General features: G+C 39.1%; 2 protein-coding genes across 4 annotated transcripts in view; both read left to right on the forward strand.

The window, feature by feature from the left end:
• Window positions 1–1,150: 1,150 nt before the first annotated feature.
• NUP43 (nucleoporin 43) lies at window positions 1,151–14,789 on the forward strand. 2 transcript variants are annotated; one of them, XM_081031717.1, is made up of 8 exons: window positions 1,151–1,364; window positions 1,700–1,822; window positions 2,732–2,809; window positions 3,792–3,972; window positions 5,892–6,027; window positions 6,773–6,924; window positions 9,170–9,292; window positions 12,186–14,789. In XM_081031717.1, exons 1-8 carry the CDS (start codon window positions 1,245–1,247, stop codon window positions 12,413–12,415), a joined length of 1,143 nt encoding a protein of 380 aa, XP_080887843.1. In that variant the 5' UTR covers window positions 1,151–1,244; the 3' UTR covers window positions 12,416–14,789. The 2 variants fall into 2 exon arrangements, with proteins under 2 accessions (XP_080887843.1, XP_080887844.1); XM_081031718.1 differs by having other exon boundaries at window positions 13,917–14,789.
• A 5,502-nt stretch (window positions 14,790–20,291) lies between these two features.
• LATS1 (large tumor suppressor kinase 1) overlaps window positions 20,292–27,497 on the forward strand; it is a 46,048-nt gene continuing 38,842 nt past the window's right edge. Inside the window, exon 1 of one of the 2 annotated variants that reach the window (XM_081031710.1) lies at window positions 20,292–20,694. The gene's annotated coding sequence lies outside the window, so the exon portion shown is untranslated. The remainder of the gene's footprint in view (window positions 20,695–27,497) is intronic. The other variant, XM_081031709.1, reaches the window with a different exon arrangement.

The following is a 27,497-nucleotide window of genomic DNA, read 5'->3' on the forward strand; positions in this document are numbered from 1 at the left end:
CAGCAATTTTCAACTTCTAGTTCTTACCAGATGTCAAATGTGATACTCGGCCTACTTCCAATCCAAAAAATATGTTACCTATTTTCTGGAATTCTGTGACCATAAATGAAACCACACTCAAAACTGTTCTTTACTTCGATATTAGGAATAAAACTGTCAGCGTGGGATTAAGTTTTCCATTTCATCTCTCTGCGGTTTCCTATTGTAGTCCATTAGAAAAAAACCACAATCGTCAATAAGACCTGGTAACTCTCTAAAGCTGACAACCAACACACCATTATGAATACAGTATAAAGAAGATTTTTAGAAAGATAAATAAGTCACACGTCTTGTATGCCATAGGATTTACATTCTAATCGGGGAGATCAGCCTCAAAATAAAACTAGCAACAGAGGGCAAAACTTAAGTGCTATTAGTGGCCAAAATTAGGGGTCTAAAGTGCTCTGTTTATTTAAGATCACGGGCTGGAATAATCAGGAAAAGATACAGGAAGGAACTGGTCCTTGAAAGATGGGTAGGATTCCAAGAAGTAGAGAAGACTATAAGGGTATTATTATAGGTGTAACCAAGAGCACGGGAAGAACCTACAGCACTGATTCCTGGGCTGTCGATGTTACACATCAAACTCATACATAAGTCAATACATACATCAATACATACATAAGTCAATTGAAGAGGTTGGGCAATGGTCATGAAAACCAGAACTGGAGTCTTCAGCATTCCAACTCGTCTTTGCAAGTGTGCGTTACGAACTTTGAAGCAAGGGATTTGTTCGGGAGACAGAGGGAGAGGTTTAGAATAATAAGTTGGTGTGTCAATGGCGTGCACTTCCATGAGAATTTAAGGATTTGAATAATCTATGCACAGTGAGATGCAAAGCTGAATGTTTAGGGGCGGCTACTTGGTGGTTTCTCTTGAATTTGTTTTAACCTTGCCCAGTTATTGGATGAATGCATTGTGTCAGTGTTCCTAAACTGATTTTGAAGATTAGGAGCAGGTCCCACAGTACCAGGACCAGCACACTTGTTGTTGCCTCTGTTAGGAAACGCGTGGGTAAGGAAGAGCGTCAAAGCTTCCTTCTGCTTGAGGGCCGGTGGTGCCCTCAGTGCGGACCGCAGAGAATTGGCTCTCCGCAGCCACCGTCCGCCCCGTCAGGTCCAGTCCAATCAGAGCTCCGCGGGAGGGGGCGGAGCTGAGAGGCGCGGGCTGTGCTTTTTGCTGTCCCCGCCGCGGTTGATTTCGGCATGGAGGAATTTTATGCTAAGTACGTGTCTCAGAAAATCAGCAAAACCCGCTGGCGACCGGTACCTCCGGGAAGTCTGCAGACCGCGGAGATCTTCGCTACGGGCTCTTGGGACAATGAGGTACCTCCGTTCCCGGGCCAGGAAGCCCCTGTCTCCTCTCCCTCTTTGTTCCCCGCCCGGGAAGCCCCTGCGACCCCCGCGGCCGCCTGCGCGCGAATCCTCTCGCCTTCTACATCCTCTCACTTTTCTCCATCCCCCGAGTCCCTGTCGCGGGCTCGGTTGACCTGTGCCCCAGCCATGGATGGTGTGTGCCTTAGCCTCGAATCTCGTGTTTTAAACTGTCACCACTCTTCTGAGATGCTTTCAAAGCAAGGTTGCTTGTAGGCAATACAAATGTTAACTTCCGAAAGTTAAACGTAACATTTCATCTCAAGGTAAAACTTGCTGCTTTACAGGAAAATTATGTTTCACTGTGGTCTATTGGAGATTTTGGGAACTTGGACTCTGATGGAGGGTTTGAAGGAGACCATCAGTTACTGTGCGGTACCAGACACCATGGTGATGTTCTGGATTTACAAGTAAGTAACGTCTTTTTTGGATAGGTAATATCCAAAAGCTAACTTTTAGAAAACAGTCGTACATTTAGAGATGTAAAGGACCTTAAATTTTCCTGGGTCTACAGGAAACTGAGTTCTCCATAGGTTATGATTTCTGAACATCACGTAGCCACTTAATGTTAGAATCAGGAGTGGGGAAGGGGATGTGGGTTTAACCCTAGTTTTTGAATCCTAGGGGTTTTTTGTTTGTTTGTTTTTTGGTTTTTTTTTTTTTTTTTTTAGTTGACCATCTACTGTATGCCAAGCACCATTTGGGGAGCTTTACGTAATTCTCATTGCATGCTGGTGACTCAAGTATTGTTATCTCTGTTTTATCGATGAGAAAACTGAGATTAAGATCTTTGGAGCAAGTACTGTGTGACAAATACTGTTCAAGTTACTTTACATGTTTTTTTTTGCTCTTTGAATTCTCACAACTCCCTAAGTAGGGATTAGTTCTCTCCTTTTAAAGGTTTACCTAGACTTAAACAATGTAACTTGGCCAAAGTCTCAAAGGCAATAGTAAGTGGTGGGACTGGAATTAAGTTTTCAAATCTTGGTCTGTGTGACTTCAGAGTCCCCGTGTTTTCTTCAATAGTAACTTGCCTAGCCTTACTTTTCTAAACCTTTATGATAGTGGTCCAAAATTATCTAAATCAGTTTTAGGGGAATGAGCTTAGGGAAAAAAATTCTTATATTTTTTCTTCACAAAAATACTTATATATTGGTATTGGAGATTTTACTTTCAGGTCTGTCATCACATTTTATTTGCTTAGCATTTATAGGCTCTTTGCATTTTAAAACTATTATTGCTACTAATTAAGTTAAACAAATGGGCTTCCACCCTACTGATATTTTTGAATCTATAACAAGCGTGAATTTTCTGTTTAGTTTTTTGACCAGGAAAGAATGGTAGCTGCTTCGTCGACAGGATGTGTAACAGTTTTCCTTTACCGTCCGAATAACCAGGTAAAGAAATTTTGTTTGAAAACTTAATTTGTATTTAAATTATCTTTAGGAAGGCTTTAAAAAGACTGTATTTAATAATGACACAAATAATAAAATTATATAGTCTCAAAATGTGGAGGGGAAAAACATCGTTATATTACCCATCTTTTAGTAGACTAATTTTAGAACCCTGTTTGTGTGTGCTTGTATTGAATTTGGTTATCTCTTAAATTCTGTTAGTCTAGATCTAACAATCTGGTATTCTGGCAAGGAATTTTCCTGTAATTCTGTTTTAAGTTCCCATTTTGGTCTTTGAAGAAAGAGCACCTTTTAGTTAAGGTATCATGAGAAAAAACAGGAACAGCTACTTTACTTCTGTGGATAGAACCTGGGTTTTAATTAGAAGAGAGGATGCTCTGTGTGAAGACTTGACATTTTTTCAGTGCTTTTCCTGTGTGCTGAAGTCTAAGAGTACTGACCTTCAGAGCATAATGGTGAGGGCATTCCTTTAAAATAGGTAGTCCCACTTGTAATAGTTTTAAGTTGCTGGAAGAGAGTGCTTATGTAGACTTTGGAATTAATAAAGGTCACGTTGCTAATAGGCATGTCTAGAAAATATAAGACCCAGGTCTTATTAAGTATTAATGGAATCCTTTAGGAAGCATTATAGAGATTTATTTCTTAGATGTAGGCTAATTCCCTTAAGAATTTAAAGTTGCTTTTGAACACACAACTACCTGATACCTAAAAACCGTTTCTTTAGTTTGAGATAAGATTGGCCTATTATTGAACAATGTTCTTTTGAATCTAATCCAATGTGTACAGAGCTTTGATGGAAGTAGTTTCTAGGCTTTAATATTTGGAAATACAAAGGAAAAAGAGAGAGTTGTCCTTTTGCTAGAAGGGTGTGAGACAGAATTTTAAAATACTCTTTAGTTGGGGAAAAGTGCTATGTTTTTAGAGCTTTGCTTTGATTAATCATATTGTCGTTTCTGACACCTAGACACTGTCCGTCAGCCAGCAGTGGACAGCAGCTCACCACCACACTGGTCTGGGCAGTCCTTCCTGTAGTAGTGCGCCATGCACGGGGGTTGTGTGCAGCAATCCAGACATTGTCACTGTCGGAGAAGATGGTCGAATCAATCTCTTCAGAGTTGATCACAAGGAAGCTGTGAGAACTATAGGTAAGAAAAATCATTATATTTTTTTCTAGCATCACCTAGAAATCGATCACCTATCACGTGCTACGTGGATACAATGTTAAGTGTTTGAGGCATACAGAAACATGCAAAGCAGGATCCCTTTATCAAGACACTGTGGTGATAAGGCACATATGACTGAGTGACTACAGAGGAAAGAGAAACTTTTTATTTGGCTGGAGTGGGTGATTGGATAAAGAATTGAGGGGCAGGTGGCAGTTCATCTAGGTTCCAGACCATAAATTACTAAAATATGGCACCCCAGACAAAAGAGATAATGTGGAAACAGGAGAAGGCCATTTAGAGAATGACAAAACATGTAGTTGGACCTGACTTTATTTATATAGGAGAGGTGAGAGATGAAGGTAAATTGGGGCCAGGTTGTGAAGAATCTAATGCACAGCTATAGAGGTTACATTTTGTTACTGTGTTTCCCCGAAAATAAGACCTAACCGGACAATCAGCTCTAATGTGACTTTTGGAGCAAAAATTAATATAAGACCCGGTAGGTGGGCAACCAAGGAACTGTTGAGTTTTTGAGTAAGGGGGTGATATACTCCCTGTTGTACTTTAGAAGGATTATTCTAGTATAGTAGTTCTCAACTATGCTTCACAAAGATTTCCCTGAGAAGATTTCCACTATTCTAGACCTGAATCAGAACCTGCATGGATTGAGTCCATGAATCCGTTTTTTGTGTCGTTTATTATGATTATAAGTTCTGAGGAATACCACTTGTGTAACACCATTGCCTGGTGGCAGTTTGGAGAAGTGTCACAAAACAAAAGTCTGTAAGTATATGCTAAATTATGTGATACAAGCTTAAACCTGTTGGAAGAAGAAAAGAACCGTTTAGCAATCGGGAGGACTTCAATGGAGGAAAGAGTTGCAGAAGATAAAGATCAATCAATTTGATATGAGTCAGCAGAATAATACAGGATCAGAATGAGCTCTGGAGGAAGTATTGGGGTTTGGCCCAATAGAATGGAGCCTCTGGGTTAAGCACTAGTCAGAATTAAACTGGTTACAGAAGAGCTTAAGCAGCTGTCTCAGAAATGCAGAATAACAATCTTAAGTGGAAATAGGGAAATACATAAGTGAAAATTCAGCCCTCTGTGGAAAACAGTTCAGGTATCTTGTGAGTGGTATCATTTTTCTATCAAAGGAGATTTAATTTTTGTTTTTTATTAAATTTATTGGGGTGACAATTGTTAGTAAATTTACATAGATTTCAGGTGTACAATTCTGTATTACATCGTCTATAAATCCCATTGTGTGTTCACCACCCAGAGTCAGTTCTCCTTCCATCACCATATATTTGAGAGATTTAATTTTAACATACACATTATTGTATGTTTTTTATAAAAATTAAACTATGACATATTTAAAATTTCACTTAAAATATTTCAATTGAAAAAGAATTGATTTAAGGAGGTCGGCCCGGTGGCTTAGGCAGTTGGAGCTCTGTGCTCCTAACGCCGAAGGCTGCTGGTTTGATTCCCACATGGGCCAGTGGGTTCTCAACCACAAGGTTGCCAGTTTGACTCCTCAACTCCCGCAAGGGATGGTGGGCTCCACCCCCTACAACTAAGATTGAACATGGCACCTTGAGCTGAGCTGCTGCTGAGCTCTAGGATGGCTCAGTTGGTTGGAGTGCGTCCTCTCAACTACAAGGTTGCTGGTTTCGATTCCCACAAGGGATGATGGGCTGTGCCCCCTGCAACTAACAACGGCAACTGGAGCTGAGCTGTGCCCTCCACAACTACAATTGAAAGGACAACTTGACTTGGAAAAAGCCCTGGAAATACACACTATTCAATAAAATCTTTAAAAATAAAAAGAATTGATTTAAGATTTTCATGGGAAAAGAGGGACCTGTTAACACAGCTATTTTCTTAATTTGTAGACAATGCAGATAGCAGTACACTCCATGCTGTAACCTTCCTTCGAACTCCTGAGATTCTTACAGTAAATTCAATTGGGCAGTTAAAAATATGGGATTTCAGACAACAAGGAAATGAGCCTTCTCAGATACTATCACTGTAAGTTTTGATTTGTAATTTCCATAGTGTATGCAAAATTAATTTGTTTGATTATTTATAGCAGTTGACTTTAAATGTTTTAATTGTATTTTAAGAGAATGCAATCTTGAATAAATTTGATAAAGCAACTATAATTTGATGGATTTGATACTACCAAGCTACATGTAGTAAATATTTGCTCCCTTGAGTCAGAACTTTTACTCTTTGAAGTTTATATTATTGTTGTTCATCAAATGATTCTATTAATAGTGGGTATATACACTCCAGATGTGATGGGGATAAAAATACAATCCAAGATCTTTTTTTCTGAACAGAATCCCCTTTCTATGTGTGCCACACATTCTCTGACAAGAAAATAGAATGTGTTTCAAACTGAAAAAGGTGTTACATACACTAAACACTAAGTAAGGTAGGAGTAAAGATATGCTGTTTAGTTACTATATAATGTTTTTTAAAAGCCAAGAAATGGAAATGTGTTTTGCATATCTTACCATCAGATCATCTTGTTCCCTATGCCTCCAAATTGAAGAGAGAATGAATAACTTTGGCCCTAACCACCCCGCGGGCAGATTCTCATGTTAGAAGTATATTTAATGTAGTCAGTTTTTTTTTACATGATTTACTTTCAGCCAGTAGCTCCGGCTACAAAGTTATTTAATTACTGGAATGGAACATGTTTCATGAACTATGAAAAGATACATTTTACTTTACAACATGTTTGATGTCACTGTATCTCCCATAAAAGGACTGGTGACCGAGTGCCACTCCACTGCGTTGATAGACATCCCAACCAGCAGCATGTTGTAGCTACTGGTGGCCAGGACGGAATGTTGAGTATTTGGGATGTTAGACATGGTACTATGCCTGTGTCTCTGCTGAAGGCTCATGAAGCTGAAAGTAAGTGTTACAGAGATACGTGTTTTCATTGAGTGTGTGATATATTGCAAGCAGTTTTAAATAATGATACATATGGATCATCTTACTACATCAGCTTTTGTATGAATTTATGATAATTAACTCATCCTTTTCCATTCAACATTTAAGTTCTTTAATACATTTCATAATTATAGCTAAAACCGCAGTGATTAGCCTTATATGTTCAGCTTTATGCATTTATTTCCTTAGGATAATTTTTAGAAGTAGAATTGATGAGCCAAAAAGGTTTGCTTAATTTTAAACCTGATGCATGTTGTCAAATTGTTCGACATAAAAATAATACCAGTTTGTATTGCCATGCTCAGTGTGTGAGAACGCCCATTTCCCATGCAAATACAGGCTATTACTTGTAATATTTGCTAATCTGAGTGTACAATACTTTTTCCTTTTCTTAATTTTTTATTTCCTTTTTCAAAAGCCAGTGCCATAATACTTTTATTTCCCTTTAACAAGAACCATAGAAATTATTGTCTTGTTTTTGTTTGTCTTCCAATATTGGTGGGGATTTTTGAGCTGGGCACAAGTTTTTCATTATATCATTACTGTGTTTGATAACATGCCAGAGTGTTGTTATACTTTTAAATTATGACTTAACAAAAGTTTGAATTAAAGTACAAAAGAGCAAACATTATATCAATACTGCAATGTCTCAATATAAGTTTCACATTATTACCTTGGAAAGGTAAAAAATCTTTTAAGATTATATTTAAGATAAAGCAAATAAAAAGAAAAATTTTTGCCTCTTCCATTGATAGCTATGCCCCGGAAAATAAAAGAATGAAAAGGAATAGGGTATGCACTCATAGAGGCTGATGTTGGTGAACCCAGTGGTAGTAGAATTACAAACTTTCAGATCTCTTCTTACCGTCCTCTTTTTAGCTTGACTGTATTGTTAAGCAATACACACAGAAATGTAGTAGATTGTAATGTATTACTTTGAATTCATCCTGACTCTTGGCTAGAGATGAAATAAGATGTTTTATAGAGGTTTGTTTTCTTGTTTGAAAATAAATATTTAAGAATCTAGATTTGGGCAGTTTGGTTATGGCTATATGGTCTGGGATTTTTTGTTTTTAATTTTTGGGACGTGACATTCATTAATAAGATTATATAAGTTTCAAGTGTACAATTCTATAATACATCATCTGTGTGTTACATTGTATCTTCACCACTCAGAGTCTGATTTCCTTTTGTCACCATATATTTGACCCCCTTTACCCTCTTCTACCTTTCCCACCTCCCCCTCTGGTAACCTCTACATGCTGTTTTGTTGTACTTTGTTTTAATGAAACAGTATGAATATACTTTTTACAGGGATTCACCAGGACACATTCTTCTCCTAAGAAAGGTGATCTTTTTATGTTTTGTGCCATGGTGTTTAATTGTGGTAACTTTCCAAATGAAAATTGCTAGCTTTCAAACATGTGCCTTGCACTTTTTATGCTACATCCCAGGTACTTTCTATACTGCCTCTTTAAGGTCACCTAATCCAGAATCATAGAACCCTTGTTTACAGACTACTGGTTTTATCTGTATGCTGCAGAGAACTTGCTAAGACTGCAGAGAACTTCCTGGTCAGTCATTTGCTCCCAGATGTCTAGCGGTCCTCAGTCTCAAGTTGGCTTCTTAACATCCCTGTGTCTGAAACTGGATGCAGATTCTTGGAGCATTTCCAGGTTTGGGTTTGCTAGGAGCTAGTTGCTAATTCCATGATATAGACCAGAATTATCCAGAGTCCTGGCATGAGCCAAAATTGGATTCTGCCTCTTAGAAATTCATTTGTATATTACTTTTATGGCCTCCTCTGTCAGTCTTTCCAATAACATAACCTGCATACATTAATGACGTAGGAATTAAAAATAAGAGAACGTAAACCAATTTTTAAAACATCTTTTCAGAATTATCCCATTGTCATACTTCTAAATAAAAAGTGGAATAGATCAAATAATTAGCATTTATTTTCATTCTTTTGCTGGCCCAGTACACAAGTAGATTTACTTGACTTCTCTGTGCTATCTGCATGATGTAGCCATTTGGAAAGTTATATTAGATCTTTCTTTTAAATCCTGAAGCCTTTGGTTTTTATCACAGACTTGGGGTTTGAAGGTGTGTGGTGGAGGTTAGTGGAAAATGATGCCCAGAGACAGGGTTTTAATATTTGTTCAGCTAATCTGCACACGATAAGCTCCTTGGTTCCTTCTTTCAGTGTGGGAAGTCCACTTTCACCCATCCAACCCCGACCATCTGTTTACTTGCTCTGAAGATGGATCCCTCTGGCATTGGGATGCCTCCACAGATGGACCTGAAAGGTCATCGCTCTTTTACCAAGGTAAAAAGTTTTAATGAAGATTTTTGAGTATAATTTTATCATACTTTTAAATACCAAATTAGAAATTCTCAGAATTTTAACATTAAAGAATGGCAACATGTTGCCATTCTCCTGCCTCGGTAAATTCTAGTATCATAGGGCTTGAAACCTGTCAGCTACTTACTGTACTGCTGATAACAAGCAATGCTGTCAGCTGGCTAACTTCGGACAGCGGGGGTCTCGTTTTGTAAGTGCACTGTCCTCACGCCATAGGACAGGCACAGACAGCTCTTTTATGTTACATTACCAACGGCGTGTGGCAAGACAAAAGTTTATCTTTTAGGTATTAAGGTACTGTTTTCTCCTCAGACTAAAAGGCCCTGTGTCCTGATGAAAGGCAAGTAAGTAAAGGTCAGCCAGAAACAATAGACTTACAATCAAGGGGTATTTTGTTTTATTTTATTTGGGGCATTTTCCAAGCTTCCTGTTTTTGAGTCTCTCTGTTCTTTCAAAATTCATTTGTTCATTTAAATGTTTACCAAATGGCTACCATGTATAGGCACTCCGCTAGGTGTTGGAGCTGACTACAATAAGCAGAACAAAAAGTCTCTCTACTCACAGAAAGCCAATATTCTAGTAGACAGTAAATAAATAGATAATGTGGCAGTAAAGGTCCAATCAAAAAAACAAACTACCTTAGGTTTAGAAGGAATTGGTTTCACATGTGCTCACAGGACTAGCACGAAAAGGAGGAGGAAGATGCTAGAAGAGCAAATAGGAAGAAAGAGTAATGCCCAGAAATTTTTTTAAAAAATGTGTTAATACCTCTGCTGCTGCAGGGTTCGAAGTGTTGTCAAGGTTGGTTCTGGATCAGCAGAAACGGTGCTGCCTCGGCCAGGGCTAGAATTACTGCCGTTGTTGTCGTTGCCAGAAGCCTGGAGCTTCTCCCCTCATCCACCTTCCTGTCACCCGCAATGGTCCCTCCATTAGCAAGGCCTGCCTGGAAGGCAGATGGCAAGGGAGCCTGGAAAATGGAGTTTGTCTCTGCAATTCATGACAGAGCACGGAGAAGTGGGAAAGGGGACTGAGAGCAAAAAGGAAAAGAACTGGGCCAAACAATAGCTAACCGTGGAGAAGAACGAAGCACAGCAGCAGGATAAATTAGTGGGGAGAGGCTACTCTAGTATAAGGAGCAGAGACCTGAGAGAAATAAAAGGATGAGTCACATGAAAGCATTCAGGCAGAGGAAAGAGCAAATACTAAGGACTTGAGAGGCAGAAAGCAGCGAGGAGGCCTGTGTGGCTACAGTTCCTCGAACGGGGTGAGGAGAGGTAGGGGATAAGGAGAGGTAGCTGAGGAACAGGACTTTGTAGACTATGATAAGCATCTTAGGTTTTATTCTAAGTGATAGAAAGCCATTGGAGAATCGTGAGCAAGGGAATGGCATGATCTGACTTAGGTATCCTAAGAATCACTGGCTGCTGTGTGGAAAATGGACTGTAGTGAGAGGGGTGGTAAAAATGGAGGCAGGGAGACCGGGTAGGAGATTTACCACAGTCTTTCTAATGTTCATTTTCACAGTATTCAAGAGTAATGTAAAAATATAGCAGCAGTAAAATATGAAAAACTAAGGGAAACTCTAAAACTGTTCCAGAAAAATTTTAGAGAAATATGGAATGTGTAGAGCATGTGGCATATCTATGCTAACTTCATTTATGGAGAAACTGAAAATTTTATCTAAGGATTAACTAAGTAGTTGGTTTTCACTTCCTTCTTCCCCTATCTCCACTGTCCAACATTTGAAATTTTGAAGAACCTTAGTTAGACTAGAAGCAAAGCCATTTACTGTGTCCTGTGTCTAGTATTGCAAGACACAGTATTGGACACTGAAAAGGTAAAACAAATATAAACTGTGTAACCTGCTCTTAAAAAAATACTTAGCTTAGCTATGTAGAAAGGGCATGTAAAGTTAAATCATGATATGAGAAGTATTATAAGGTAGTGAATCAGTGGTACATACAATGCTGAAGGCTCCAAGAAGAGAGAAGCACGGATTAGTGTTGTCCAAAAAAGCTCCTTAGAGAAGGAAGTTGAGCTGGGCCTGTAAGATTTAAACCTCACCAATCATTAAACTTCAAAACGTCAGAGACTTCGCCTTGTATTCTCTGCACTTAGCACAGAGCCTGACACAGTAGTAGTAACTCAATCATATAATGAGTAAATGAAATCTGTCCTTATTTGATCTGACAGAAAGTTGAGAGGGAAGAAAATTACAAATGATAGCTTACACTGAAATATACTGCTTCTGCTTCACTTAATTCTATATTAAATGCAGTGTACTGTTAGAGATAAAAGTTTATCTGGTAGTGTTCTAAAATTCTACTTTTAGAGCAGTTACCTAAAATAAAGGGTAAGAAAAAAGGAGATCTAAAGTAAGTTGATTGTATTTTTAGAAATACAGAAGTAAATATATTTTTAGAAGTACTCATCTAGAAATATGTCCAGAAATTATTATGATCACTTGATTTTTTTATTACTCAAGAGCTTAGATTTCTGTGTATTATCTATATACACATATGTATTTTTTCCTTATTTGTTCTACTTTTCTTCCGGCTATTTTGCTACATTTCTGACACTTTCCATTAAATGAACAGAAAGACAGGGTCACAATGAATCTGCTTTGCCTGAAAGACTTCAAGTTTGATACCCATATTATCCCATGGAAATTTGAGTATTTAATATCACTGAAAAAGCCTTTGGTCAAAATGGTGATTTGTAGTAATGGAAGTATCAGCCTGTTATTCTGAGAATTAAACGAGTTTAAACTGCCTTTTTAAAATATCAGTAGAATTTTAGATGTTTACTTATATAAAATTAGTCCTGAAAGACTTTCCCCCCTTTTTTTTTCTCCCAGGAGGAAGAAATAGTACTTTTTTGTCTCATAGCATTAGTAACCAGGCTGTTGTTCACCAGTCTCTTAAAAGCTCCTGGCTCAGCACTGATCCTGCGAAAGACCGTATTGAGATCACAAGCTTACTTCCCAACAGGACTCTGTCTGTGAACAGTTTGGATGTTTTAGGCCCTTGTCTTGTTTGTGGAACTGATGCAGAAGCAATTTATGTTACTAGACAACTTTTTTCCTGAAAATACTGTAATTATGAGATTGCAAGTAAAAACATACAGTTAGCCTTTCAAATTCCATCTTCTATGCAAATTTTTATTGTTAGAAAATGTGAAATTTGCAGGGGAAGCATTTGTAAACCGTTGTTAATGGCAATGCCTGGTTTGGGATTTTGTTAGTTGGGTAGTCCCCTAACAATTGCAGAATCTGATAGGTGACTGATGGCAAAAGAACTGGAACATGTGGGCGAATGTCAGAGTGGGATCCTTGTGTTAATGAATACACTGCCTTCACACACTGTCCTGGACAACTCAGGACCTACTTTTCATTTTTGATGTTGTGAAACTTAATACTGTCGAACCACCAATGGGTTCCGATTCTTTTTATCAACAGTATGTGGCAACATTATTGTTTATTCTTTTTTTTGTAAGTTTTTTCTTCAATCCTTCCCCATTTTATTTCCTTAATAATTTTAATAAACTTTTTCAGAAAGAATAGAACAAAAATGACCAATATCTTTAAAGGTAAAAATGTTGTGACAGGTTCCTTTATTAGAATACATTTGAATAGAATTCTGTCAACAGCTTAGACCCAACTTCATTTTTCTTGAAAAGAAGAAAAATACATTTGTCCTAGGGATTTTTGCTTTTGTTGAGTTTTACAGTGTAATCAGAAATGACTGAACTGGACATTGTGCAATAAAATAGAATTTGACATTGATAAGTGAGCTGACTTCTAAACTAAAATTTGATAGGTAACATGTATGAGATTAATATTACGATGTGGCAAGAGTAAAGAATTTTGCCATCTTTATCCTTATCCAAAATGTTAATGATGACCCTAGCATAGTGTTTTAAGACAGGTTTATGACACTGACTTTCCAAAGTTTATTAGATTAAATGCATGATTGAATTGTTAAGACCTTGATGACAAATCTATTACACAATTGAAGTGTGTGTTCGTTTACTTTATAATGCCAATAATAGTAATTATGGTAAAGTTTTGTTTTTCTGTCCTAATATTTTCAGTTTTTTTATGCCACTTTATCTCAGGGTATTTTGTTTTTTTTTATCACCATTTAAAAATGGAATGCATATCTGCATCTGGTGTTTTACATATATTTGGCTCAAAAATGTTTCATTAACGATAATTAGTAACTTTGAATTCCAAAGAATTAGAGAAGGAAAGAAAATGTGGCTGATAGGAATTTTTAATGTTTATAATTTTATAGCTGGGACTAAGTTTTAAGACTTTCTGTTATAACAAAAGTAAGTCATTACAGAAATAAACAAATATAGTCAAAAGAAAATTTAAGTACTTATAATCTCAGTTAATAGTCTTTCATACCCTTTTTTATCCATCAATGTGTATAAATTTTTTTTTTGTAAAAATGAACTGTATCATGCAAACTATATTTGTAGATGCACATTCCGTAACAGTAAAAACATGGGTTCAGTAAAACAAACATAGCCATGAATTTTCCTTTGGCTTTATATTTCCCTTTGTATGAATTTCTTGCTGCAGCCTCAGCTGCAGTGTCCCTCTCGTCACCCAGCACAAGCACTCCCACTACCGTCAGCAGACTAACATCCTTGCTCTGAGCCGATCTCACTTCTAGAAGACCCTAGAGCCCAGGTGGTTCGTTTTCCATATACAATGAATGGCAAGCTTCTTGTGACTTTGATTTCATCTGCATTATCTGCTGCTGAAAAGTTTGAAGGTTTCATATGTTGTTAGCACCCTTTTCAGTTTTCAGCAGCAGGGTATACAATGTCCCTTGATTATAGTGAATAATTGGTAAAGGGAAGGAGCCAGATCTCTAGGCTTAGACTACTAGGTTGGACTGGGAACAGTTTTCAGTTTGAAGCTTTGCTTTGACTGAGGAGTGTTTATAACCATGTGTAAAAGAAAGTACATTTGAATAGTGTTACATTCAATAAGAAACAAGCTTTATGTAGTATAAATAAAACCCCCATACATGAATGTGCTCATTGTCACTGCTGTTACTCATGAAACTATCAAATAGAGTTTTTTTTGAGGGCTGCAAGATATTAGAGGTAGAAAGCACCCTGGAGGGCATCTCCAACCTAAATTTAATCATCTCTTCCACAGCATTCCCAACAAATTTTCTTCCATGTGTTGTGACAAAGTTTCCCCCTTCCCAGTGCAATCTCGCCTCATTTGGACAGCTCTAGTTGATAGAGCATTATGGCAAGATTTTAGTGTGTGAGTGGGACTCAAAACAACCCTGTAGAAAAAGGTAGAATGATGTTAATTGTGTGTTAATAAAATGATGTGAACCTACTATGAAGACAGCCAATTTACCTAATTTGCATTATGTTCAGGTACTTTACCATAAGGTTTCACTAAATAAATGAATTTTCATATACTAAACTGAAATATGCTTCCATTTGTCTTTTTTCCTCAGAAGCCACAAAAAACATTCACATATTCCAAACTATATATTGTAGACTCTTTCGGGTAAAACTTTTTAATCCATCTTTTTAATGGTTTCTTGTGAGCAACGTTTCCTTCCCAGCCTTTCTTGCCCCTTCTTGGCTAAATCTTGCTTACCCTTCTGGACTCCTGTTTTCTCAAGAAAGCCTTCCTTGGCCTCAGACAATCTGGGCTGTATTGTACTCTGTCTGCTTCAAAAGCCCACTGTGTAGAGCTATATTGTGCTTCTAGCAGTGTGTTAAGCAGCCTGCCTCCCTCTACTGGACCACAAGCTCAAGAACAGGGCCCATGTCTTAGTGTTATAGTAACTATTTAATGCAGTATCTGATCCAAGTAAGCACTAACTCAGTGCAAACTGAACTGAACTCAATCTTGTTTTCCCTTTAAAAAAATACTCCCATTTGCCAAAGTCCATCTTTAAAGTACGACTTCCAAAATGAACAATTTTCCAGGTAGTGTCTGCCTTGCTGAGAGTATGACAGAAATCTTACCATCCTGATTCTGGGCACCATATCTTCTGTAAAACTGTCTTAGCTTATTTTAACAATTCTGATATTTGTTCAGTTAGACTGCTGAACTAGTTGGACTTAAACACATAAATTATCACAGATGATACTCCTAAGCCATACTTCCCATATTGAGTTAATGCACATGGTTTTGATCCTTTACTATAGGTCCATCTTTCCTGCTCCAAGAAGACAAATTTTATTTTTGTATAGGAAATAATTAGCAATCTCTTTTCAATCTTTTCTGTAAGAGCTAATTATTTTCAAAATTGCTTATGCTTTCTGTATTCTCATCCCACTGGTTAGGAGATAGGTTAAATGGACTAAAGTGCTTATGCCTACACTTAAGAGTCCTCTCAATTACCAGTGATACATGAATCATTGGTATTTGGCTACAGTCACTGAAATATTTATAAACCAACCTAATTTATTGACATTCTGCCCCATTTATCTTGTTCACAAGGCTTACTGTGAGAAAACATCTATGCTATAGTTATCATCCTATCAAAAAAATTGGCCTAATTGAAAAATTCCTTGTCCTTTTTGAAAATACCATAGTATTATGGAAATAACCTTTTAATAATCCATTCTAGATTCTTGTCCAAGAAGCATACCGAGTTCACCAGTGTACGGTGTTTATCAAGACTTCATTGAAGCTTACGGTATCAATGTCATATGTAGCTCAGACTAATTCGATGGTCTGAAGCAGTAGCAGTGCTCTTGTTTTCCAGATGTGAAACCCAGGGAGATCTAAACTATGACATGCAACTATTTGAATTATTTCATTGGCGTCATTCTTAACCACGATTAATTAAATGGCAGTGTAGAAGAACTAACAGCTACATCTGTGACTAGTCATCCTAGCATCAAAACAATTCCCAACAACGTTTCACCGGACTAGAGGTGTACATGGAAGAAAGAATGAAGGGATGGGCATGGTGAGAAGGGAGAAGTAGAATGACTAAAATCTAGCTGATCACTTAAATGTTTTTAATTAGTGAAAAATCAACTAATGTTCAGTTCCAAACTGTCATGAGTGGACTTTGGGGGAAAGTAGCTGACAGACCAGCCTAACAAAGCCATCAGAAATGCATTCACTGTCAAAACAATTTTTGTGCAGGCCATGGATATATGAAGTTAAACTGTAATACTAGAATGTAAGATACAAGATGTCAAAGTAGGTAAACACCGTGCCTGCTTCCTTCTGTGAACACATTAAAATTACAATTAAATTATAGAACACTCAATCTGCAGAACAATCTGAAGTCTGGCTGAACAGAAGTTTTATAACTAAGGATATAAAGAAGCCTGTGGAAACTGGTAGGAGGGGTGGAGACGGGGAACAGGCCCCACACGTGTATGCAGTGGTTGGGAATCAGAAGGGATATCACAACTGTGAAGGCTCCCCCTGGAGAAGCAAGAGACTGCAGCCCCACACCACCCTCCACAGCCCGAATACTGGTGCTGGGAGGAGGAGCCCCTACCACATCTGGCTGTAGAAAACAGTGGGGATTCCGACCTTCTCGGTAGGATGTGAGTCTTCAGGAAACCCAGATTTCCTCTTAAATGGCCCTCACAGACTCACTCACTCATAGGCACTTACCTTGGGCTCCAGAGGAGGGACAATGACTTGGGGGCATCAGAGCCATACAGGGGGGATGGGGGACAGAATGAGGTGTGTGGCCTCACAGCAAGGGCTGAAGGACAGTCATTTTCCCTGTGAGGAGGCGTCCTGTGCCGTCAGAAGGTGGGTGCCATCTTTCCTGTATTGAGCCTGCCCCCTACAATTACAGCCGAATCTGAATCTGATTGGTCTCGTGAGCTCAGATGTACAGTACAGCATGGGGAATATAGTCAATAATATGATAATAACTATGTATAGTGCCAGGTGGGTACTAGTCAGGAGGATCACTTCTTAAATTATATGGATGTCTAATCAATACGCTGTCCACCTGAGTTAATATAATATTGAAGGTGAACTGTAATTGAAAAATTTAAAAGGGGGAAAGATGAAAGGGTATAAGAGGTCCAAATTTCCAGTTATAAAACAAGTCATGGAGATGTAATGTACAGCATAGGGAACATACTCAATAATATTGTGATAGCGTGGTACAGTGTCAGATGGTTGCTGGGCTTATAATAGTGATCACTTCTTTAGGTATAGAAATGTTGAATAACTATTGTGTATACCTGAAACTCATAATATTGTATGTTAGCTATATTTTTAATACAAATCTTTTAAAAATACTAGACTGTAAAACAATACCTGCAACAAATCAAAACAGTTTTTACCCCTGGATAGTATGGAATGAACTTAAATTTAAAATCTCTTTGCCATTCAGGTCTTATAAGCAATGATACACTAGTAACAATGAGGACACCTAGAAACCAGATTTGGTTTCTAATGCCCTTCTCCAGTAAAAGGAACCAGGACTCCTTTAAGGGGTAGGATATATACACAAGATAGCCTGAAGCATCTTGTAGTGCCAGAAAATAAGGAAGTTCTAAAAAAAATAAAAAGCCCACAATAATGGGAATATATCAAAGGGACACAGAAGCCAACCGGAAGAGCTCCCAATAACCAAGGTGGAACAATTTGATCAACAAAATAAATAAAATATCCAAAGTATAAATATCCATGAGTCCACATTGATATAAACGCTTGAATGAATGGAGGAGGAGACAAATCTCAGAATTCCAAATAATTTATGTAGATTCTCTGCCATCAAAGAGGCAGAATACAGCTCTCTACTCCTTCGGTGTGGGCTGCTCATAGTCTAGAGCCTTCCCATAAGATTGTACGAATTCTTGGGAGGGCTGATGCTGTCAGGGCTACCAATAGTCTCCAGACTTCTTCCATGTGTGCTGCTCCTCCATTCATCCGAGCATGAAATTTGGTCCCTACATATGTTGGTAAAAATACAATGAAACCAAGAAACGCCACTTCCATGAAGCACTGAGGAGCTGAGAAAGCTGAAGCTGGATCAACGGTTTTCCATCACAGCAATACAAAGACCTTCATATACAATGGCAGATATTGCCATTCTCAGATATCCAGCACCCCTCGTAAGCATTTCCCTGGTCTTTCACCTGCACCTCCACCTCCACCCCCACCTGCAGTCTCAGACCCTTTTCAAATCTTGTAGGTTACTTCTCTGCTGATCACTCCTCTCCCTTCCCTGCCCTTTTGTCCCCCTACTTCACAGAAGTAAATCTAGTCTTAGAAAGCACAATTCACAGAGCTCCTTGAATTATCTAGGAATTTTCCCGTACATGGTGGTCTATGGAGCTACTCACCTTTATGCTTAGAGAGAATTGAGAAACTTAAGTGAGGAACTTCAATGGGTTGGTGAAAGAGACGACGACCCTCTGGAGGTAGTATGCTATTCCAGATACATAATCCTGGAAAGGGCAATCAGGACTGTGAATTTATTAGATTCAGATCATTTATATAATTTTGAGGCTGAAAGGGACCCTAGAGGTTACTTAGTCCTCCCGTTGAATCAAGTTATACCTAGGACTTTTTAAGTGACCTTCGTTCGTATTCTCTATTTCCTACAAACTCTGCTTGTGGAACAGATTTTCAATCAAGTGCTCTTAGAATGTAATCTTTTTTTGTTATTATTGTTTCAGGTGTACAAAACAATGTAACAGACATTTATACCCCACAAAGTGATAACCCCCTTCCCCAATCTACGACCCCTCTGACATCGTATATAGCTATTACAGTTCCACTGACTCTATTCCTTATGCTATACTCCACATCCTGTAACCATATATATATATATATATATATATATATATATATATATATATATATATATATATAAAATTACAGTTGAGATTCATTATCGTTCAGCTTCAAGTGTACACTGCAGTGGTCAGGCACCTCCACTGTCCATGAAGTGGTCTCCTTAATAAGACAAGTGTCCATCGGATACCGTATAAAATCTTTACGATATTAATTATATTCCCCAAACTGGCTTTCGCATCCCTGTGGCCATCTTGTGGTTACCGACTGTGCTTTCTAATCCCCTCACCTTCTCCCTCCTCCCCACCCCCCACCAGCTAACAACCCTGTTTTTCCTCTACATCTCTGAGGCTGTTTCTGTTTGTTTTATTCATTTATTCTATTCTTTAGATTCCACATATAAGTGAGATCATACGGTAGTTGTCTTTCTTCGTGTGGCTTATTTCACTTAGCATAAGGTTCTCTAGGTCCATCCCTATCATTGCAAATGGTAATATTTAGAATGTAATCTTTTTAACAGACGTTTTCATATTTGAACTTCCGGATACGGTAGCCAGTAACTAACGTAACATCAGAAAAAGAAGTCATGAATTAAAAAAAGATTAATAGACTCTAGTAGGAAAAAAATGAATGGGGGTATCTGAAAATACCAACTGCATACATTTTCAAGAGGCAGAATTGGCCAAGGTGCTCTTTACAAACATCATAAACCCAATGATTCCATCCTAAATTTCCAATTCAATTTAACAAAAAAATAAAACGTCTTTTTCAGTCACCGTTATTACAGGTATCGCAATAGTGACTTTGTCTTCTACCGATTTGGTTGACAGATAACAATCTTTAAACTCTGTTACTCTTCCTTGGATCAACATGATGTGGCTGATTCAGAAAAATACTTACACGCACGGATTTACTGGGGGAAAGCGTGCTACGCAAAAATCAATTTATTTCCAAGCCGCTAGAAATCCTGAACCTTTCTGTCGGCAGCGAGGGTTCAGAGAGCAAATCGTTGCCGTTTCCGTCTGAGAATTAAGCTCCTGGAGATGCGCGTCTTTATTCCAGATCTGTCCGTTGAAAGAGCTCAATTGCAAACAAGACTGAAGCGCACGCGTGGGCTAGAGCGGGCGCGAGCCTGGTCCCACGAAGCCGGCGAGTCACCTGGGCCGCGTCAGGCGGGGGCGACGCGGGGCGACGCGGGCGGACTCGCAGACAGGGCCGCGGGTGGCGGGCCAGCGACCGCGGGCGGCGCCCTCTCCAGGCGGCCGGGCGGGCAGAAGCCCCCAGTCCTCGGCCCCCGCGCAAGCGACGCCGGGAAATGCCCACATCCGGGAAACCTGCAGCGGAGTGCGGCGGCAGCGACACCGAGTGGAAGGCAAAATGGCGGCGGCGGCGGCGGCCTAGTGCTAAGGGGAGAGCCAGGTCCCCGCGACCCTCGCGACGGGCCGCGCTGGCCTGTGGCAGCCCCCCGGCCTCTCTCCCCGCCCTGCCCCACCGAGGATACTTGGGGTCCCTGGGAGGGACTCCGGCCGCCTCGGCGCCCGCCCTCCGGCCCGTGGCCGCTGTCCAGGAATCCCGCACTCCGTTGCTGGTAGGTCCGGGGCTAGCGTAACGGGTGGGGCGCATCTCTCCTTCGGAGCCCGAGTTGGCGGGGCGGTGGCCGCCGGGGCCCACGCCCATCCCGGCTGGCTGGGCTCCAGGGGCTGCTGCGACTGGCGGGCCGGCTCGGCCCGGTGCGGGCCTGAGTCGGCCGATTGCAGGGACCCGACATGAGCCCTGCCCTGGGGAAGCGAGGGTTGGCCGTGCCGGGGGCTGGAGGAATAAGCCCAGGCTTTGCGGCCGTGGAGGGGCAGGGTAAGCTGGCAGGAGCCTGCCTTGCTGAAGGCTTTGTGGCGACTGCCTGCCACCGCCATCCCCGGCCGCAGCACGCAGGGATCCACGGTGTTTCGGGAGGAAGGGGAGCGGAAGGTGGTTCCCGGGAGACCTGCCGTCGACGAGCTGCAGTTCTGTGCAAGCAGGGGGACCCCGTCGGTCCGGAACCTCCCTTGAAGAAATCCCAGGAATGTCTACGTACAGTCCCCTGTAAGGTTAGGTTACTGTTCGTAGTTGGAAGGGGTGGCAGGGATGGAGGGCTCTTTATGGAGCGGGAAGGAGTGTGTACATAAGTACAGAAAAGGAAGAGAAGAAAACGAAGGGGACATTGTTCATTACAACTTCAAGAACAATTTGTATCTTAAAAAAATGCCTCTCAGGGGACTTGATTTAACCCCCTCCTCTGACTTTTTAAATTGAAAGTTATTTTATAAAGGGACGAAATGTAATGTTTGTCGACCCATATGTCAATATGACTTAAAATACATGTCATCGTGTAGAAGGTATTCATAAACCTAGTAAGCAATATAGCCGCACACACAAGTAATATTGTGCCACTCCGGTTTGGGAAATGGATTTGAATGTCTGGAATCACCAAGCTTCTCAGGTCTTTGTGGATTATTTGTTGAAGATTTAAAATTTTTTTTATCCAATTTCCTCCATGAGGAAGAAAAGGTAAGAATGGAATTATTCATTATAATCACAATGAGTGTTCTCTGCTAAGATATCTACATTTGTGGTTTAACTAAGGTTATTTCTTTCCTTTAATAAGTTGACAGACAGGTAAAATGGGCCTGTTGATTCCCTCAGGCAGTGGAGGAATTTGACTGATTTAACAGTAAAAGAAGTAGCATTGTGTTCCTCTGATCAGCTGCGACTGCAAGAAACTAGATCATGGCACATGCTGGAAAGGTGCAGTCTTTCTATGCCTAAATATTTATTGAACATGCCATGCCGCTCCCTAAAAGCAAATAAAAAATTTCTGCTACATTTTTTTGGGTATGATATCATCTGGATTTACTTCTGTAGTTTGCGTTTTTATTTTTTTGTTTTTGTTTTTAATGCTGATCCTTGATGTTTTATATAAATATGTATAGCCTTGGAACAGTTCCGATTCTGGTTTTTTGGTTTTCACTTCAGATGTTAGGTTTAGATTAGTGGGGAATTTTTGTAGACCACAAAAGTTATTTAGTCATTGAGCAACATTTTTATCACATAGACGTGACAGTCATTTTTCAGCATGAAGATAAAATACAGTGATTGTCTTCACTTTTGATGAGTTAATTCTTAGAAAGCGAGTTGAAGGACATATCATACAGAGATTCTTGATTATTGCAACAACTAAGACTGCTGCTAAGAAACAGTACATGTTACTGTCGCTATTCTCATAACTGATTTAGTCAGAGCATTGAGACAGGCCATCTTTTTTATAAACCTAATTTAACCCAAGATAACACTCTGAAATCTTTTTATGTAATGGTACCTGTGTTTTCCTAGATTGGACAAGATATCAACAATATTTCTTTGGATTTACTGACATTTGTATAATTTAATGAAGGTCTGAACTTTCAAAGAAATGTAGGTTTTGTCTGTTTAGTCTAACCAATTTCATTGTTCGTTCAAAGAATGAGTGAGTCCTGATCCCTGCTCTTAGGAAACTCATTCGAGTATATAGGTATGCTGAAAGAGCCCTGAGCTGGTTCAGGATGTGTGGAATCCATTCCTAACATGACCTCCAGCTGTCTACATGACCTTAGGCCGCTTTGCCTTTCTGGATCCATTTCCTCATCTGGGGAAAGGAAAAAAATGTGTGTGTGTGTGTGTGTGTGTGTGTGTTTATGTTTATATGGCACCTTATGCTTTATGAATCTGTAATCTAGTAGGAAAAATAAGCACAAGAATAAGGCAAAAACAAATTTGACCTAATTTGCAAAATGCATTTAGAGTTGAGAGGAGAAGAACAACTGGCAGTTAAATGAAAGCTTTGTGAAGGAGGGAGGCGTTGGAATGTTACTTTAAATGTTGGGTGTGATTTCTATAAGAAGAAATACAGCAAGGGGTCTCCCAAGAAGAATAAACAGGATGAGTAATGACATGAAACTAGAAAAGCACAAAGTATGTTAGCTGAGAGCAAGTAATTTGCCTTGGTTAGAGTTTAAGGTACACAGCGGGGGTGGGGGCTGGGAGGTGTCTGGGTGAGATAGCACGAAGAAATAAGATGATAATTAACATTTATTGAGTTGATCACGTATTCTAAACATTTGAGATGTATTAAACTTATTTAATGCTCAAAGTAACCCTATTAAATAGGATCATAATTGCCCACATTTGAAGATGAAGGAACTGAGGCACAGCTTGCCAAGATCACACAGCTAGTTAGTGGTAGAACTTTGATTCGTACCCTGCTATTTTACTCCAGAACTCTTACATTAACCACTATGTTAAAGAAATTGTTGAAGGTTCTGAGTAGGGAATGACGTGATCAGAACTGTTTATTAGGAAGACTAATCTGGCCTCTGTGGCATGGGTTAAAGAGGTAAACGTTTGCTTTGTACAGTTCTTTTAAAAATTCTCTTTACCTATTATTAATTTGCATTTTCACATATTAGTAAATGTTACTAAGATTCGTTAATGCCAGTGTTGACCGTACCTTGTTGAAGAGATTGTAAATTAGTACACCTTTCTGGAAGGCAATCTGACAATAAGTATCAGAATTTTAAGTACACATTCTCTTTGATCCAGCAATTCCACTTCTGGGAATTTATCTTAAGGGAAACTGCACAATAATTTTTATTGCAGTATTTTTTATTAACTAATTTTGGTATGTACAAGTAATATGTTATACACACGTAAGCTATGAAACATAATAAAATGAACATCCATGAATTTACCACTCACCCTCAACATTAGAATGTTACCAATACAGCTGAAGTTACCAGTATTTGAAACATTATTTATAATAGCAAAAAATTGGAAACAACCTAACTGCCCATCAGTAGGGGATAAATTATGGTATATCTACACAATGTAATTCAATAGATAGTTATTTTAAAAGATGAGGTTGAATTGTCATTTTCACAGTTTTGAGAACACCATTAAGTCTAAGGCAAGCCATCTATTTAGTAGCAATTTTTCAGGGGAAAGAAAAGAAACATAGTTTTTATTAACATTCAATAGCGTAGGTTTATCCATTCAGTTGTATCTTTTTTTTTTTTAGTCACAGTCAAGATGGAGTCTCAGCTTTATTCATGTTCAGAGCCTAGAATTCTTCTGAATTACTTTGGACCTTGGGTAGTTAACACATAATGTCATGGTGACATGCTTTTCAAAACCCTATCTAATTATCTTGAATCTCTTGTCTTTATGATTGAGTATATAATTTTGAGGCATATTGAATAGGGGGTTTTTGTCTTTCTTTCCGTTTTGCTTAGACTCTTAGTTTTGTGTTTTTTTCTTAGTTGAGTGAGTTACTGCTGGAAATTAAACAGCTTCTGAAGATAACTCAAAAAGTTTTGACAGGTGTTTATGTCTGGGTGCTTGTATTTTATAAGAGCCTCTCTCACCTTCAAAAATTCTATTATCTTGCCTAAATTCAGCAGTTGTTTATGCCTTTAATTTCATTGCTGATTGGGTGACAGACATTTTCTGAGTATGTAATGCAACATCACATGTTTTTAAATACATTTTGAGCATTAATCAAGGGTCTAGATTCAACCATACATGGTGCTGCCAATGAAAATAATACAATTGAAGTGAGAAGGAAATTTCATCTTTTATTTATGGTCAGGTTAGCTATGGGCATTGTCTGCTATTCCACAACTTCTTTGCTTTGGAGCTGGCAAATTTGTTTTAATACTGATTTTAAGATATACTCAATTTTAGAAATATTAGAATGTAGAAAAGCGTGCATTTTAGAATCAAGAATATGTTGTACTTACTGTGGTGGAAAGGTATTCGTAGTATTATGCTACACTTTTGCTAGCTATTGGGCCCTAAGCGGCAGTAGCTAGCTCCACAGGTCCTGTGGTCCATACGAGTTTGTCCATTAATCTCCATTAAGTCCAGATGTGGCTTCTCTTGGTCCAGAGACCTGTCAAGTTATCTGCTCTTGCTCTCTGTCCCTCCCCACCCACCCATCACAATGGTAGAACAAGGATGAGGGGACCATAATAAGCAGCACTATTTTAATGCAAAGGAGAAGAAAGAGAGAGCGCAGCAATTCCTGATCTGTAATAATTTTGAAATCTTTGTAGGTAGATCTTGTGAAAGCAACCAGCCCCAAAGGTAGGAGAGAGTCCTTCATTGGACCTGGATTCCCTTATCTGGGAGGAGCTCCCTCATCCACTGTTCCCTGAGACCCTTGGCCATTCTCCCAGGACCTCGTGGGAGTTCTTTTTCATTATCATCCTTGGTCACATGAGCTTTGGGGGCATATTCCCTCTTTGGAAGATGCACATCTTTCTCAACCAGATCACTGCGCTTAGAAGTTGGGAGTCCAAGGGTTTTAAATTTTGAATAGTCGAAGGCTTTTTTAGTTTGAGCTCGAGTGGTAAACAAAACAGTCTTCTCAGAGTTTTTAAGCCCCTGATATGTTTAGTTCCAGTCAGTTCCATGTGTCAGTAACCATAACCAAAGTTCACATATGTTAGTAACTTCCTCCAAAGATTTGAGAACTCCCATTTCCCTTCTCAGTTGGTTATCTGAAGGGAGGCCCGCCCCTTACTGTGCTTTTTACCACTGAGATACTTTATTTTAGTCAGCTAAGAGGTTTTAGTGGGCATCCGGGCTCAAGGTCTTTTAATCTCATCTCTTCCCGCTTGTGGTCTAGAAGCAAGTTGCTTTTCCAACCTTGTGAGACTAAATTTCTGAGCTCTTTCTGGTTCTTTCTATTTCTGCTTGCAAATCAGCTGCTTCTTTCTTGACCTTATCATTTATTTATAATACTTCGCCAAACAGCCAATAGCAGCCAAAATACACTTTTAAGATTCCCTTTTTATAGAACTACAAGTTCAGTAGGCTCCTTGTCACCATGTAAGTTAAAACAGGCCACAGCTTTATGAAATATTTTGCCACTGTAAAACATGGTTCTACATTTTTCTAGCCCCCAGTATCAGTTTCTTTGAAGCCCTCATTCTGACTACTAAGCCAATACCATATTAGATTTTTTGTTATAGCAGCACCTAATTTCTAGGTACCAATGTCTGTGTCAGGATAATGAGAGACATAGACAATGGCCAGATCATCCATGAAAATAGAACTCTGACCAATAGCCTCAGGAGCAGTTGACCCAAACAGTCAGGTCTTGGTCAGTAACTGCCAGCTTCCAACTTAAGACCAACAAAGCCAAATACGCTCTTCAGACCAATCACATAGGATGCCCGCTTCTAGTTAGCTGGCCTCCGGCTTCCTCATGGTAACAACCTACAACCAAGACACGCCTGAAGTCTTCCCTTTCCCCCCATATAAAGCTTTTCTATTCCCTGCCTGCCTTTGAGTCTCTGCCAAACACAAGTGGCGGTGGCTCACTCCCTTGCTCCAGCAAGCTCTGAATAAAATACTCTTCTTGTTTTGGGTGGTCTCTGTTCCACTATAATACTAGGCTGTTCTGTAATAAAAAAATACACACACACACACACACACACGTGTGTGTGTATATATATCTCTCAATGGCTTAACACAACAGAGATTCCTATCTTGCTCACACAAAGTCCAGTGGGGGTCAGTAATAGGCCATATTCCCTCCATATTGTGAAGCTACCATCTCAAAATGTGACCTGCATTGTAATTGAAGCAGGAAAGAGAGAGAGATGGAGAAGCACACTGGCGTTTACCTGCCTCAGCCCAGAAGTGGCACATATTACATCTCACAGGGCTTTGGCCAGAGCTAATCTGGGAAATAGAGGGGAGTATGTGAATATAGTCTCTTCCACAAGGATTTCTCAACAGCGATTGGATAAAGATACCACATTTCCTCCATTCCAACATTTCTGAAATCAAGATGCAGATAGTTTACAGGTGAATTGAGCATTTAAATGTTACGTTTTTGCTATTTCTCCTGAAAAGCTTATGTTGAAATGATATTGTTATGTAGAATTAATGGTTTCTTCAAAGAAATCCTGTGTTTTTAGTATATTTTGTATTTGAATAAGAATAATTTGTGACAGAACTACTTCTAGATCTAGAGTGGCATAGTTATTTCCTTTTTTAAAATTTTTTAGCTTTCTGTTTTGGAAAATTTCAAGCATACACAAAAGTAAAGGAAATAGAACAGTAAACTCTCATGTACTTACCACCCAGCTACAATCAATTTATTGCTACTTTTGTCTCATATCTCCATCCATTTCACCACAAATCCAAATTGTTTTGAAATAAATTCCAGACATATTCTTAAGTATTTCAACATGTAGATGAAAGAGATAAGCATAAACTAATTTTTCATTTATTTTAACCTAAAACATTATTAAACATATACCAGTACTTAGTCATTTCTTTAACTATTGTGCACTCCATTGGATGTTTGCA

Source organism: Rhinolophus hipposideros, assembly GCF_964194185.1.
Source record: "Rhinolophus hipposideros genome assembly, chromosome: 3".
Classification (NCBI taxonomy): domain Eukaryota; kingdom Metazoa; phylum Chordata; class Mammalia; order Chiroptera; family Rhinolophidae; genus Rhinolophus; species Rhinolophus hipposideros.

Bases quoted from the DNA above. Each gene is read 5' to 3' on its own strand.
- NUP43 (XM_081031717.1), top strand. From the start codon at position 1,245: ATGGAGGAATTTTATGCTAAGTACGTGTCTCAGAAAATCAGCAAAACC. The intron at 2,810-3,791 runs GTAAAGAAATTT...TCTGACACCTAG, and splicing joins TTTACCGTCCGAATAACCAG to ACACTGTCCGTCAGCCAGCA. The intron at 3,973-5,891 runs GTAAGAAAAATC...CTTAATTTGTAG, and splicing joins GGAAGCTGTGAGAACTATAG to ACAATGCAGATAGCAGTACA.